We start from the raw sequence: 16,603 nt of genomic DNA on the forward strand, positions 1-16,603 counted from the left end.
TAAATAAGGCTGTTTAAATGATTACTTGAATAGCTTAAATGCAACGAGTGAATGAACTGAATGATTTGAGTGCAGTCAAGTGCAGTGGATATTGGATGAATGAATGAATGATTGAAAAGTATTTTAGAACATGGCTGACATTGCGGTTTGTCGAACGTGGAGTTTTTTCTTGAATATTTCATTATTATTAGAGACGTATCTACATAAATGAACTTGTATAAATAACTAGTGTAGTTTTTAATGAAAGGACATATAAAGTGAACTTCACTGTGCTCATTATTGTGTTAAAATGACTGTGGGAATGTTGGGACGCCGCGACCTCCATATCTAAAAAGAAGACTTCTCTAGAGCCCCATAACCTCAATATAACGTAGCTACAATGGAACTTCCGCAGCCACCTCAAGGTTTGTACAAAAACCTCCCTTTAATATGTTTGTACACTTGTTATGCCAGTATTAATGCACGTCGTCATGTTTTTAGATCAAGACCTGCGCAACATAATAGACAAACTGGCGCAGTTTGTCGCAAGAAATGGACCCGAATTCGAGAAGATGACAAAAAACAAACAGAAAAACAACCCCAAATTCAGTTTCCTGTACGGCGGCGAATACTTTAACTACTACCAATACAAAGTGACGACCGAGCAAGCAAGTAAGCATAACCAAGTGTGGATGGAAGAATTTAAATATGCGCGATCGCGCGGTATCGCTGCTTGGTATAACCAACTCAAGTGCCTCCCCGCTGTTTATAGTTCTAAAGCAATCTGCCGGGGGCCAGACGGCCGCTCCCGCCGGGGCCTTTATGGCTCAGAACAGGCAATATGTACTGCCCCAACAGGGCGGTGCCACGGCCGCGCAGCTGGGTCTCGCGGCGTCCATGGCGGCGGCGCCGGCGCTGCAGCAGTGGCTGGCGGCCAACGCCGCGACCGCGCCCGCGCACCCCGCGCCGCGCCCTGACACCGATGCTTTGGTGCAGCAGATCAGCATACTCAAAGAGCAAATCACTCAGTCTGAGAGCAATCTCAATGCCCAGCATAAGGTGAGATGTCATACCATTTTTTTACTCTTACCTGTATCATATGTCTAATTTATTTTCTGTACCTACAATTGAGGATGTTTTTGTATAGCACTGACAAGGGTTTTTGTTATCAGTCTTCTGTATTATGTGAGAATAGAATTGTGTTATGTTTCTCTGTTATCAATTCAGATTCTATACCAGACAGAGACTAAAAAGATCAAATCACATGCATAAGAAACCATTTAGGGAATTGGCTATGCCAGAATACCTGTGAGAAGTCTTTACTGATACATCTATTAGACATAAGATGATGACCAAGAAAAAATAAGAATTTTAGACTAAGATATAGTCAAAGTTACTGTTTACTTTTCCTTAAAAAACATAACATTTGTTTTTCCATACTGCTACCCCCTTTCCTATGTAGGCATGCTTAAATATGATTTTACACTGTACTTAAAATGGAATATTATTTTTACAGGCATCAATTTGAGGCTTTGTCCTCATAAAAGGATGTAGGCACATTGCTACAATAAGTTAATTTAAAATGTGAATTCATACTTTTCAATAAGTTAAAAAGGATTTAAATTTTCAGGTGTTGATTCAGCAGCAACAAGCTAAAATAAATGAGCTGGTTAGCAAGGCTCAGGTGGAGACGATTCAGTCTCTAGCCAGTGAACACAACATTAGTCTGACAGAGCTAGACAGCATTCTGCAGCCAATTATTGATACTTGTACTAAAGATAGCATATCTGCTGGTGAGTTCACTTTACTGAGATGTGCTATAAATTTCAATAGGTACCGTCAGCATCAAATAGGGATGGCCAAAATGGCAGAATATATTGGAAGATTGGAACTCATCCTTATTTGTATGGTAACAAATGTGTGTTTCAATATATTTGACCATGTTGACCATCACTATCTAAACAATGCTGACTGTACCTTACCTATACTTCCTTCCAAAAATCCAAATGGAGTTCTTTCTTATGAGATACAGCAATATTAAAAAGTCAATGTACAGCATTGCATGTGAAAATGTTTTATACATGAAACTTTACTGTTTGATTTGCCACTGTTTACTTAGGTTGTTTACCTTTTCTTATACATACATGTTTGTAAAACTGTATTATGGTTGCCCTTGGGGCTTTAACAAGGGTCAAAAGCCTACTTCTTAAATTGAACTAGAACTAGTCTTCAATGCATTGCATTGAAACTTCAAATTAATGGGTTGAACAAAGCCTTAAGAGTCATGAGAACCTATCCGCCACCATACAATGGAAATTACACTCACATTTTTAATTCTGAACATTCAAGTAACATATGTATATCTATATCTTGTACCAGTTTTCGTTGCTATAAATTGTAATACAAAGTAATTAGAGCAAGTAGAAGTCTTACGTACATATTTACTTGCTTCTATGGATTTTTTCACCTTTGCTCCTTTGTTTCTAGGCAAGGGCTGGATTTTGCAACATGCCACATCTCATGATGCGGGGAAAGTCATATCGCAGCACCTGTTGCGTAAAGTGACTCAGCCGGGGGCTGCGTTCACACAGAAGCTCCACATCATCTACCTTGTGAATGATGTGCTGCACCATTGGTTAGTATACACTACTTCATATCTCTTACTGGGTATTTCATATTTGTTCTCATTCTCATTTCGTCACTAATATTTCGGTCTTCATGTAATATCCTTACACATTTCTGATTGGTAAAATTTTTATTTACATGAAAAAATTATTTTAAATACCTCTTTAGTTTTTATTCTAAGCAACAAATCTTTAGTGATTACCTATTATGACACCAAAGATGTCCAGAGCATGTCTTTCGTTCCCTGAGTTATTAAAATTATGAAGTTATTCCTGATAATTAGAATTTGTTCTTAATTTTTAAACTGTAATGATATTATACTTCAAAAGTTGATATTACTGTTAATCTTCTTATTGGTCACACAAAATTTTATTTTTCATGATATTTAAATGTGACAAAATTATCTTAATGTATATGAAAGTTCTATAACTGGTAGTCAACATGTGGTAGTGTCTTTTTTTGGGTCATTTATAATTTATATTGGAAACCATGACCGTTTCTGTTATTCCCCCCTGTTGTCATTATAAATTCGGTGTCTATGATACTTTATTCCTAATTACAGTGCACGCAAAAACGCAGAAGATCTCAAGAAAAATTTGGAAAATGTGGTGGTACCAATGTTTTGCAATGCCAGTATAGGTAACATATTTATAATAATGCCCTCGAGATATAGGTCTCTTTTTGTTCGATTGTGCATTCTCATCTTGTATAAACGCATCTTTAGAGCATCACATGTGGTTTACGTCAGTCAAGGTAACTTGCTTAGAAATGCTGGCCCATACGACATCGGTTTAATCATTTGCTGTTTCAGCGGTGACGGAGGAGCAGGAGGCTAAGTTAAATAAGCTGCTCCGGCTGTGGGAGTCCAAGTCTAACTATTTCGAGACGGCGGTCATTGAGAAGATGAAGAGCCCGACCAGCAGCTACCAGGAATACCAGAACAATCTGGTGGCGCAACACTCGGGCGCCATCGCCCATCTCACGCAGCAAACCAAAGCCACATTCGAAAAGTATGTACTCGTATTTTATTATAGTAAGCCTCTTCAAGCAATAGTTACTGACTAACCCCTTATATTTTCAGTTACCAAACCCAGCACCAAGCATTCGTGGCGCATACAATGCAACAGATACAGCAACTCGAAATGCAAAAACACGCATTAGAATTACAACAGCAAAATAACCACGAACAAAACAATGATAACCAACAGAATAACATACAGAATAATTTCCAAAACAATTTCAATGATCAAAGCTTCAACTCTTCGAATTATGATAAAAATTTCAACACGACAACTCAGCAGCTATACGGTAGCGAGAGTGGTGATAATTATGCTTCCAATAATAGCTTAAGCGGAAACGAGAACAGCTATGATAGTCAGATATTTGATCAGATGAAAAATCAGAATAACTCTGAAGTTGAGGACGTTGACTTATCAAATCTGCCAAATGTAAACTTCTCGCAGCCGCCTCCGGGCTTCCAGCCCGAGCCGCCGCTCGCATTCCAGAACGGTCTTCCGGATCTCACCAAGCCCCCGCCGGGCTTCCCGCCGTTCCCTGAAGTCAACAACGAAGAGTTGATGCCTTCGGTACCCTATTTTGAATTACCGGCCGGCTTAATGGTCCCACTCATTATGGTAAGTTTTTATATAAAAATAGTAGGCATTTTGCAATTTTTTTGTGCCGTAAAGACTCATAAAAAGCTGAGAACCACGTGGGTCACATGATTTTAGATCGATTGAAATATGTGTAAGATAGATCACCATTCAACGAATACTGCAAAGTTAATTGGTTTCTTACATTACTTATAGCTGGATTAAAATGCAGGGGTGCCAGGCTATAATAGCTTTGCTGACTGTACATTTATGCGCCCTTATTCATAAAACTTAGAAACCTCTTACAAACTTCTGTTAAATTTTGTCTCTTCCTAACAAACAGAAATCTCTAAATAACGGATAGGGACAAACGATTATCACACATTGAATAGTTGTAAACATCCTGCAGCTAGAAGAAGACCAGTACCGGCCGCTGGACCCCGCCACCATCCGCCTGCCGCCGCCCGCGCCGCCCAACGACCGCCTGCTCGCCGCCGTCGACGCCTTCTACGCCTCGCCCAACCACGAGCGGCCACGAGACAAGTCAGTCACTTTCACATGATACGATTAGTCTCAGAGGCATCGGCCATCGAGCCAATGCTAGTTAAAATGTGGCTTTCCATCAGGGTATAAGGACCCTTTTCTGATGGAAAGCCACATTTCAGAAGCTTACTATATTATTGGAGGTCAAAATTAGTCCAAATCTCCCCCACCGCGAACATCTAATTTCGGTATCTGCCACTATCGCTCAAATATGCTCAGATGTCCTACTTAGATTTCACTTCCCCGCGCCGTTCAAAAATGTGTTTTTATTACTCCTTATCACATATTGTATCAATTTACATATTCCGCAATTTTAATTCATTACGCTGTAATCAGGTTATTATCACTTGTGTTTTATCCAGTGACTTATAAACTTTTTGTTTTCAGTGAGGGCTGGGAGAAACTAGGTCTTTATGAATATTACAAAGCGAAGAACGCAGCAAGAAAAAAGAAAGAGGAAGACATCTCTCAGGGTATACGACAGAAGTCAAGAACTCCATCACCCATACCAAAGGACCTGCAGAAACAACCCTCACCACCCGGTAGAAGATACAGGTACATATTATGCTATAGCAAAAGGTACATATTATGCTATAGCAAATTAACAATTGATTTCCCGTGAACGCGTTATCGCGTCGGTATTAAAGTTACTTCTAAGTGTAAGGCTTGAGTGGAGGCTCGTTCGGCGGGGCGTGCAGCGTGGCGTCGGGCTCACAAGTGATTTAAGCAGCGTGCACTTCCTATATGTTTGCATGCACGGAGCACGCCCCGTCCCAACTCGATCGCCCACTCAGTTTACATTCTAAGTAACACGGACGCAATAGGGCACACGCAATTTCATAGACAATGTCTGAAAAGTAAAAATCCCTGGGAGGTTTTTAAATTGTCCTTGTTTTGGACTCGAGGAGTTAAAATCTACTAGCTCCTGGCCATGATTCCTTTCGCGTTAACTTTTTTACTAACACTATTTCACCTCTTAAAACTATGTAATTAACTTTTTACTTCGACAGGTCAAAGAGTAAAACACCAGAGAAACCATCCCCAGTGAAGTCAAAATCGCGGTCACCTTCGCCGAGGCGGCGCTCGACAGCGTGGAGAAGAGAACGAGACAGTAAATATCTTACACTTTTAGTAGCCGTAACAGACTACCGCACCAAGGACACGGTGCGGTGCGGTAGTCTGTTAAGATTAGTCTAGGCCATTTCATGGTTAATTGCTGGGTATCCACCGCACGGCAGAGCTAGCGTTTCTAGTGGTTCTGAATAATGCAGTGAATAGGAGCGCCTATGGATACAGGTTTTTCACACGGACCACTTGGAAAGTGTTCCAACCGCGTTCGATTTAAGTGTAAGTGGATATCTAGTTATTTAGAGTATTTCCCCCATATATTCAATGCAAAACAATCGTCTTCCTCAGTTTTATGTTTTATACTTGCCAAAAGGAACTACGACAAATGTGTCAGGGGTTCAGATTAAATTCGTCTATGACTCTATATATAAGTATATTGATTTGAATTTATAATGGCGTGTTTTGTTTAGGTCGCAGAAGGTCGCGGTCCCGTTCGCGATCCCGGTCGCGCAGCCGCTCGCGGTCGCGGTCGCGCGAGCGCGAGCGAGACCGCCGCGAGCACCGCGAGTCGCCGCGCACGCGCCGCGTCGAGCGGAGTCGGTCGCCAACGCCGCCTAGCTTCCTGTGAGTAACACACACTTATGCCTCACCTATGAATACAATGCTCCTAGCCAATTCGTTCGACACTGACAGTGTTTTTTTCGTGCCCTTTGGCTAATGCCTTCATTAACACGTTCACAGCCAGCTACCCGCTAGACGGGTTCTCTCTCTGTTCGTAGGCGTAGGCTCTCTCTTTTCGCTACGTACGGGTTTTCCTATGTTATCGGTTACGCTCGCGGCACGTAACTCGTGTTGGCATTGAATGTTTTAATTAGCGTAGAAAACTGAATAACAGACTTGACCAGCACAGAGTCAAAAGTCAAAATATGGTAAGAGGTAAAAACCACTGACACGAGTGTGATTTGATAACAAGCAGATTTCTTCGTGTTTACGCGCGACACGCACCTATACTTGATAAGATCTCACATACTCATGTGTGCGTGCGAAATAGGATTGTTATCAAGTCACAGTTTTGTCTTAAGCGATCCTATCTCTGAACTCTGTGTTACCGAAACAGAAATTCACGGCTTTATAGTACAGCTTGGCAAAAAAGAGTAGAAATTAAAAAGTGGCAACACTGTAGTGTCGTTTTTTTTTTTTTTTTTTTTTTTTTATGAAATAGGAGGCAAACGAGCAGACGGATCACCTGATGGTAAGCGATTACCGCCGCCCATGGACACCCGCAACACCAGAAGGGTTGCAAGCGCGTTGCCGGCCTTTAAGATGGGAGTACGCTCTTTTCTTGAAGGTTTGTAGGTCGTATCGGTCCGGAAATACCGCTGGCGACAGTTCATTCCACAGTTTGGCTGTGCGAGGCAGGAAGTTTCTGGAGAAACGCACAGTTGAGGACTGCCAACCATCCAAGTGATGAAGATGGTAATGTTGTCGCGTAGGGCGATGGCGAAAAGAAGCGGCAGGGATTAATCCGAACAATTCCTCGGAGCACTCCCCGTTATACATGCGATAGAAAATGCAGAGCGAGGCTACATCTCTACGCAGCGCCAAGGAGTCAAGCCGTTCCGAAAGACGCTGGCAGTCAACAATTCGAGCCGCTCTTCGTTGGATGCGGTCGTCCCTTTCAAACCAATATATAGAGCCTGGCTACTGAAATATTACACAAATGGTTGGCGGGAAATTCAAAAAATCTCGGGCTGGTCACACTTTGTGTAGTAGGAATTATAGTTTTGATACTAGAAAATATTTTTGATTTTCTGTACACATAAGGTACGTACCTAAGGATATACTTAAGTTAAATATACTGACGTGCACTCAAAGTCAGTTCACATAATTTCTACCACTATGTAAAGTACAGTCAACGATAAACACATATGTTAACACTTTCTCACCATATACCATTGTAACAAGGCGAAAAATGAAATGTAGTTTAAATAAGACCTAGCTCGATAATACCGTAATATTAATCCATCACCAAAAAAATACATAAGTACTATGCCAAATATGCTAAATGCTAAGTATCAAGATATTTATAGAGCACCAACCTCCTAATTTGTTTACATTTGTTTAGGAGTTGTAAACATTGCAGTTTTTCGTTATACAACGCTACACGTCGACTTCGCACATTGTCGTAATTATTTAAGAGCTTAAATAATAGTTTGCGAACCTCACTCAGTATAGACATTATTAATATTATTTAAAATAAACCCATTATAAACCGCAAACAATTTGAATGAATGACATAAATTGACAACTGACTTTTAGCTTTTTTTTTAAATCATAGACAATTGGTGATACTTTTTTTTTTTTTTTTTTTTTTTATCTACGTTTTTAAAAGGAACCTTTGTCAAACGGGACATGTCGGCTCCGTTGGGCCTCTACATTATATGAGTTTCAATAAATGTTATACTAGTTATCAAAAAAATGGTACACTAATTTTGCAGTTTTAGACAGGGGTTCCGCCAAAATCGACTGAAAAACCCCAACATCAATTTCTTTATAGTCCCCAGCTTCAAATAATTGTGCCCTCTTGACTCGAGTCCGGACACATTCCATTAAGAAGTGCTGTACATCTTCGACGGAGCCGCAGATATCGCAGTTGGGCGACTCTGCTTTCCCCATCAGATGAGCAAACTTATTTAATGGAATGTGACCGGACCGAAGCCTGTGGGCACGTACAATATTCGCCCGGTTTAAGTCAGTTAGCTCCCACCAGGGTATCCGAGGAGGCTCACATTGAATGGTCTTGTACCAGATTCCTTTTTCTTTCGATCTTTCATCAAAGAACTCCTTCCAGTGACCATACATTTTACTTTTATACTTTGCGACTATTTCTGAGAAGTCTGGAGCGACATCAATCTCAGTTCCCCCAGAAGCAGCCGCTGCCGCCAACCGGTCAGCCTCCTCGTTTCCCACCAGGCCGATATGTGACGGAACCCACTGTATTTTCAAACACCTTCCGCAATTTCGGAGCTTAATAATTTTCATTAGGATTTTGTACGCCAGTGAAAAGCACCGTTCGCCTGAGGCACACCGGCTCAAATGCTGAATGGAGCTTTTACTGTCCGTGAAAATTGCCACATTGGGATAATTTTGATTTTCAACAAACACTAAAGCCTGATAAATCGCACTGAGTTCCGCGGTCATTATAGAAACTCCAGTCGAAATTTTGTATTGTGCTCTTGTGGCACTAAAAGGATCAAAAAAGGCAGCCCCTATTTTTTTATCGCACTTCGACGCATCAGTGAATATTCTATAGAAATTGATATATTTTCTATTCAGTTCTTGAACCACATCAATCCGCAGAGCATCGGCGTTGTGTTTGTGTTTTGCACCAACAACAGATTCTAAACCGTTGTACAAGACTTCATGTAATTCAATTTTTGACACCCAAACATCTAATTGAAACATTGGTAATGGGAATGACGACTGAATATGCTCTTCAGAGATTTCCTCATTTACGACAGCTAGCAAAGGTCTTTTCCTTGTCTTAGTCCAGTACCCCCTTTGGCATGAGGCCCGCAACTCCAGAACGTCATCAACCGTGGCGCTATTTGACCAGGTAAGTGATTTCAAGCAAAACCTAGTGGCCAGGAACCATCTACGGAGATGCAGTGGCACAAGACATAGTTCGCTTTGCATAACATGAATCGGTGTAGACCTAATAAACCCTCCGATTACCCTTAGACCTTGGTTTTGAATTTTTTCAAGCTTATAGATGTGTCTGTTGGCGCTATTGTGAAAAAGTGCACTCGCGTAATCCAGTCTACTTCTAATCAAGGAGATGTACAACCTTCGTAGGTGCTTAGGATGTATTCCCCAAGACGCGCCAGCTAAAGTTTTCAAAATGCTGAGGTATTTTTGGGTTTTTTCGACTACATAGTTAATATGCTCTCCCCATCGTAGGTGTTGGTCTAGCAATACACCTAAGTATTTAATAGATTTATCAGAGCAAAGCGGTTGTCCTCGAATTAATAGGTTTACTTGTTGTTTTTTATCACCTTTGCTGAAAATACAAAACTTTGACTTACTAGCTGAAACCTCAAGTCCTAAACTGTCCAAAATTTTTAACATTGAGTTTAAACTGTCTTGCATTAAGCAGACACTGTCATGTAAATTCTTTTGCCTGACATACAGCACGAAGTCATCAGCATATTGGGAAATTGAGACATTGACTATGTCGTTACAAATCTGGTATGTAGCAATGTTAAACAGAAGAGGGGAGAGTGGATCCCCTTGAGCTAGGCCCTTGTCTGTCCACCGCACCATAGACAAACCGACATCAGGGTCTTTTAGCAGAAGGTGCCTCTCGCTCAAGAAGGCCCATAAATATCTACAAAAATGTCCCCCAACTCCTAAGGTATCTAGAATAGAAACGACTTTAGAGACCGAAACATTGTTATATGCACCTTCAATGTCTAAAAAACAAGCTAGAGTGCAAGTGTTTTTGGCAAAACCCACTTGTATGTGGGATATTAAGCGAGTTAGGCAGTCCATACAGGATAGACCTTTCCTAAAGCCCACGGTATTTCGAGATAGAATCTGGTTGTGTTCTATAAACCATTCCAGGCGTCTCGTAAGCATTGTGTGGAATATCTTAGATACACAGGACATCAAAGAAATCGGCCTTAGCTTCGAAGTGTTATCTTGACTTGACTTAGGAATAGGTACGACCTGGATAACTCTCCACTGCCTGGGCACCTCGCCTGACACAAAAATCAAGTTATACAGCTTTAGTAGAAATAACAATGCTTGTGATGGCAAATTGCATAATACAGCATACGTTATTCCGTCTACCCCTGGAGAAGATTTCTTATTTTTTAAACACCTTGTCAATTCTTCTAGTGAAAATTCTACCTCTAATTGTGGGTTCACAGATGTAAACGTCGGTGACTCCTGTCGCACGAAATCAGGCGTGAGAGAACGCAACAGTTCGACTTTTTTCTCTTCAGATGCAACAACCCTAGAACGCTTATGACCTTTTACCCACCTCATACGATTCCACATGTCAGACGCGGAAATAGTTTGATCTATACTTTGGCAGAACTCCCGCCAACTAGACGCCTTAGCATTACGAATGAGGCGTTGTGCTTCTGCAACCTTTTCTTGCAACAGTTTTAGATTAGAAGGGGTCGGATTCCGTCTGAATTTTGCTAGTGCTAGTCGCCTTTGAGCTACAGCCAAAGATAACGAGCCATTCCAATAGCTTTTGGGTTTGAAATTCCTTGTAGGATCAGTACACGTTTTAATCACAGGGATATTAATCGCTAAGGACTTATTGATACCAGTCTCAAAGATGTCATAAGTAACTTGAATATCGTTTTGCGTGGGGATTGGCTGTTTAGAGAAGTATTCTTTTAGGAAATCGCGAAAGCCGGGCCAATCGGCTTTTTTAAAATTTAATCTTTGCTCAAAATGCCTGATGTCTCGATAATCTAAACTAAACTTCACAATTAGATGATCACTCCCTAAATTTTCATTGGTGACCTGCCAGGTAAAATCAACAGCAATATCAGACGAGCAAAAGGAGATATCTGGAGCGCTTTCCTGGAGTGACCCATTTACGAGTTTAACCCTTGTCGCATTTCCATTATTAAGAGACACAAAACCATGCTCAAGTGCCGAATCAAACAGCTGATTTCCTCTACCGTCACATTTATATGACCAATTAGTATGATGGGCATTGAAGTCCCCTGCTACTAATGATTTACTCGAAAGAGCCGTGAAAATTGAATCCCAGTCGAGTTGAGTTGTTCGCACTGATGAAGGGCAGTACAGTGATATAATATTATTTAAAGAGGTACAGTTTAAAAGCTTAACACATACAATTTCAATACCAGGGTTATTTAAGGCAATGTGAAACGACTGGGCCTTGATGGAGTTATGTATAATGACCGCGACACCCCCATACGAGTCGGATCTATCGTTACGAAATATAGTGTAAGAGTTTATGTTTAGTGTAGAATTGCCATCAAGCCATGTTTCACTAACTAAAGCAATGTGGACCTTTTCGCTATTCAATAGGGCTTCAAATTCAGTTAACTTAGGCCTAATACTTTGCGAATTCCATTGCATGAGATTCAATTTTGATTTTTTAAAGGAACTAGCCATTTACATTAGGAGAAAGCAACTTAAAGAAATCTACGGAGTTGAAAATCCCCATTAGCAGTACAACAAATTCCTTAATTAAAATATTAACTATGAGGCTTAGCTTATTGGTCAAGTTATCTTTAGACATAAGAATGTTTTTCACACTTTCAATCACTCGTGTAAAAACCGTAGAGCCCTCGTTGCTATCCCTAGCGGTAGAATCTTCGGTGTCAGGGGTGTTCAGAAAGTGTGATGAGGGTATCGTTTGTATTGGTTGTTCGGCCTCTTTGTGACTTTTTGCATTCTCGTTCTGTGTAATGTCTTGATCTCTCATCTCTTGTTGCAGTGGCGTATTATTCCTCAACTCTTGGGCCGCGCATGGTTTGATGACTTTAACGGTGTCGTTGGAATCTTTATTTACTTTTTGTGATAGGACGGCGTCTCTATATGATTTTCCCAAAATAACTGGTTTGGAAATAGGTGGTATTTCATAAGTCCTGGACTCTATAGCTGGCATTTTCTTGTTCTCATTATAGATCCATATTGCTTTTTTATAAGTACAGCCCTCGGATGCCATTATTCTCCGAATGTCTTTCTCTTTTAAGAAGACCGGACACAATTTGTTTAAGGCCATGTGGGGTCCTTTGCAGTTGATACATTTAAAGTTAGTTGTCATACAATTGGCGTGCCCGCCTCCACATTTCGGACAGATAATTTTGCTTGTGGGACAGGATTTGCTTAGATGATTGTACTTCCAACATCGAGAGCATTGGCTGACAGGGAAATTATATGGCCTCACCTGAAACCGGCATCCGTAAGCGTAGATGTATGGCGGTAGGGCAGCTCCTTTAAAACATAAACGTATGACTTCAGACTTCGTCCACTTACCATCAGTACCTAGTCGATTTAATCTTCGTACTGCTAAAATTTCCTGCTGACATTTAATATTTTTTGTAAACTCTTCTTCATCAACTTCCAACTCAACTTGTTTCACAACTCCATAAGAGCAGCTTGTTTCGTTTGTCCAATATGTGTGTTTATCGTTATTATTAAATTCTTTCAAGGTCAGGAGCTTTTCAGCCTCTTCTATCGTATTTAGCTGTATTAGGACTTTATAAGAACTCAGATATTTGATCCTCAAAACTCCTTTGATATCATTATGTTGTAGTAATTTGGCTAAACTAAATTGTTTTGGGAGTCCCGACTTCGAAGCCACATACACCTCGAATTCTTTTTCAGATATCGAAATCCTCTCAGCCTCTATTTTACTACTTGTCCTCATGCGTAAACCCTTTGGTTTCTTCCCCACAGTGCAAAAACTAGCATCCGACGTACAGCTATCATCACTCAGGTCACCATCAGCCGATGACTTTTCCAAATATTGTAGCACATCCGACTTGGTATAGACGTCCAGCAGGGACTCCGCTTGGCTAAACCCACTTAAATTCAAAAAACTCCCACCACGGCTTCTCGTCGAAACCCACGACGGCAACTCATTTGACCGCTGGCCACACTCGATGTTGGTGGAGTCGAGGGACTCCGCCCCTTGACTTTTTTCACTCATTCCCGTTCCCAAGTCACAAAAATTTACAATAAATGAAATTAAAATTAAATAAGTAAATATTTTCCTCCCGTCACACTTGACACACGTCATAGGGATATAATTGGTGATACAACAACGAAATATCTGTCAACAATTTTTGGCTAGCCAGACTCTACAAGAAAATGGGACGACACTACAGTGTTGCCACTTATAAATTTTTACTCTTTTGCCAAGCTGTAGTTGCCCTGGGCGCGTAGCCAACGTGCCAATCGTTAACGCTCCGTAGCGTATAGTAGTCATCTCTCTATCACTCTTCCCCACTAGTGCGACAGTGACAGTTGCGTTTCGTTCGCTACAGAGCGTTAACGATTGCACGTTGGCTACACACCCACGGAAACTATTATAAAGCTGTGAATTTCTGTTTCGGTCTTGGTATTTGAGTTAAAGCTTGCACGTAGTTCATTCGTTAGCGACATAAATCAATATTAGTTGTACGTCCTGCAGGGGTTCCGGTTCAACGTTCGTCGCGTCATCGAGCGGGCTGGACGCGAGCAACAAGGGCCACCAGCTGCTGCAGAAGATGGGGTGGAGCGCGGGCGGGCTCGGCGCCTCCGGGCAGGGCATCGCGGAGCCCATCAGCGGCGGACACGTGCGGGACAAGCAGGACCAGTACAAAGGTTGCTTCACTACTTTATTCTTATAAGGATAACGTCCAACAACATACAGCTTGGCAAAAAAGAGTAGAAATTAAAAAGTGGCAACACTGTAGTGTTGTCCCGTTTTCTTATATATAGTTTGAAAGGGACGACACTACAGTGTTGCCACTTTTTAAGACGAAACAGGAGCTGAGTTTTAAATATTTTAGGTAAATATACCCGTCTCGCTAACGGAAGCGGCACCTAAAAGTAGTGCGATAAGGACAAGGCGAAAAATTCTGCGTAAAAATCTCAAAAATCGAGGTTTCGTACTCCTCTGTTTCCTCCTCCAAAACTTAACCAATCGTAACCAAATTTGGAAATCTAAATGATTATGAAATTATCTGTGTCGGACCGTTTTGCTTTTTTGGCTAATTGATACCAGTTTTGAATGCCACGCCTCTCATTGCGGCATAGTCAATTAGGCCATTTTTGAAGGGCTCTAGCGCCTTAAAAAACAAAAATATCAAAAAAAGCAAAACGGTCCGACACAGATATTGACAATATTAATCTGTGTTGAAAAAATCATTGCTCTAGCTTCAGAAACCACGGAGGAAAACGAGGAGTACGTTTGTATGGAGAAATGACCACTCCCGTTGGCTCTTAATTTCTCCTCTTTTTGCCAAGCTGTATGTTGTTGACTGCTGAGGTGCCGTTTATCAAAAACTTGTAATACAAGTGGAAGTCCCTTACTAACAAAAGCTGTCAAAAACTGACGTCCGCTTGTATTACAAGTCCCAAGCTTTTGAGAAACGGTCCCCTAGTCACTATCCCTACTAAGTAATATTACAAATTAAAAAATATATGTGCCATTCTCAATCAAAAGGGTACTTATTGTCGGTTGTCAATAAGGCGCTATTTTTAGGGTTCCGTACCTCAAAAGGAAAAAACGGAACCCTTAGATCACTCGTGCGTCTGTCTGTCTGTCTGTCCGTCTGTCACAGCCTATTTTCTCCGAAACTACTGGACCAATTAAGTTGAAATTTGGTACACATATGTAAGTTTGTGACCCAAATACGGACATGTAACGTAAACAAATGAATTTTAAACATGGGGGCCACTTTTGGGGGAGTAAATGAGAAAATTTAAAAATAAAAGTTTTTCAAACTATATCGTGTTACATATCAAATGAAAGAGCTCGTTGTGAGAATCTCAAATATATATTTTTTATAATTTTAGAATAACAGTTTAGGAGTAATTCAAGAAAATAGGCAAAAAATGACCATCCCCCCCCCCCCTTTATCTTCGAAACTACTGGGCCTAAAATTTTGAAAAAAAAAACATAAATAAAAAATAGGTCTTTACCTATAGATGACAGGAAAACCTATTAGAAATGTACAGTCAAGCGTGAGTCGGACTTAATTACTTAGTTTTTGATCCGACCCCTACGGATTTTTTAAAGACATTTCACTCACGTTTCACATAAAAAATACATTGTTAAAAATTGTGTAATGTACGGAACCCTTGGAACGCGAGTCCGACTCGCACTTGGCCGGTTTTTTCCATATAGCTTCAATTTGAAATCAACAACAGGCAATGTGGTACCTTTTGGTTGAAAACGTCTCATATATTATCAGGCAACTAAGGCCCATACATACATAATACAATAATAAAAAATTTAAAAGCTAATGTAACTGTGTTACATTTTTACGCTTAAAGCGCTGAACCAATTTAGATGAAATTTGGTATGGAGATGATATGAGGCCTAGAATAGTTTTCATCAATCCACGCAAACGAAGTCGCGTTTAAGGTTGGTATCCCACCTGTCCAATTTGTTGGTCCAATGTGCAATGTCTCACTCTCACTAAGCAAAACGTGAGACGCAAATACACATTGGACAGGTGGAATACCATCCTAATATAAACGCGAACACAAATGTTTAACCTTTTGGACGCCAATAACCGATATATCCGCACCGTAGGTCCAACGCCAAAGACCGATTAATTCGTCACAGAGCAACACAGACCTACGTGCATATGCATAAAGTTCACTTTCAGTTTTGACACTTCGGTGACGTGGCGTCTGAGTGACAGCTGTTGTGTTTGATACGGCGTCGAAAAAGTTAAAATAATGAAGTTTTGTGTACTTACTTGTAAGTTTCCATTTATGAATACTATTTTTTTTTTTCAGGTGTTGGTGTTAATTTAAATGATCCATACGAAAACTTCAGAAAGAACAAAGGTGCAGCATTTATCACAAGAATGAAAGAGAGAGCACTGGAGCGCTCCTCATGATCAGTGTAGGCTCGAGTAGATGTATATTATGTGTACAATGAGATTGTGTGGTTGGGATATGATTTATTTTATCTAAATCATCTTTAAAATAAATTTTATGAATTTTATTTTGTTGTCTGATTATTTCAAGAAACATCTTTCCTAAGGGTTGTATTCCACCTGTCCAATGTGCATTGCGTC

At 40.6% G+C, this 16,603-nt stretch overlaps 1 protein-coding gene across 1 annotated transcript; it reads left to right on the forward strand.

The window, feature by feature from the left end:
- The first annotated feature begins 130 nt into the window (after positions 1-130).
- Positions 131-16,530, forward strand: LOC134793596 (calcium homeostasis endoplasmic reticulum protein). The gene is made up of 14 exons (XM_063765219.1): positions 131-404; positions 481-651; positions 752-1,038; positions 1,610-1,772; positions 2,467-2,614; positions 3,167-3,243; positions 3,416-3,614; positions 3,686-4,238; positions 4,606-4,739; positions 5,127-5,294; positions 5,750-5,850; positions 6,278-6,431; positions 13,999-14,171; positions 16,320-16,530. Exons 1-14 carry the CDS (start codon positions 380-382, stop codon positions 16,421-16,423), a joined length of 2,457 nt encoding a protein of 818 aa, XP_063621289.1. The 5' UTR covers positions 131-379; the 3' UTR covers positions 16,424-16,530.
- The last annotated feature ends 73 nt before the right edge of the window (positions 16,531-16,603 follow it).

This window comes from Cydia splendana, chromosome 9 (genome assembly GCF_910591565.1).
Source record: "Cydia splendana chromosome 9, ilCydSple1.2, whole genome shotgun sequence".
Lineage (NCBI taxonomy): Eukaryota > Metazoa > Arthropoda > Insecta > Lepidoptera > Tortricidae > Cydia > Cydia splendana.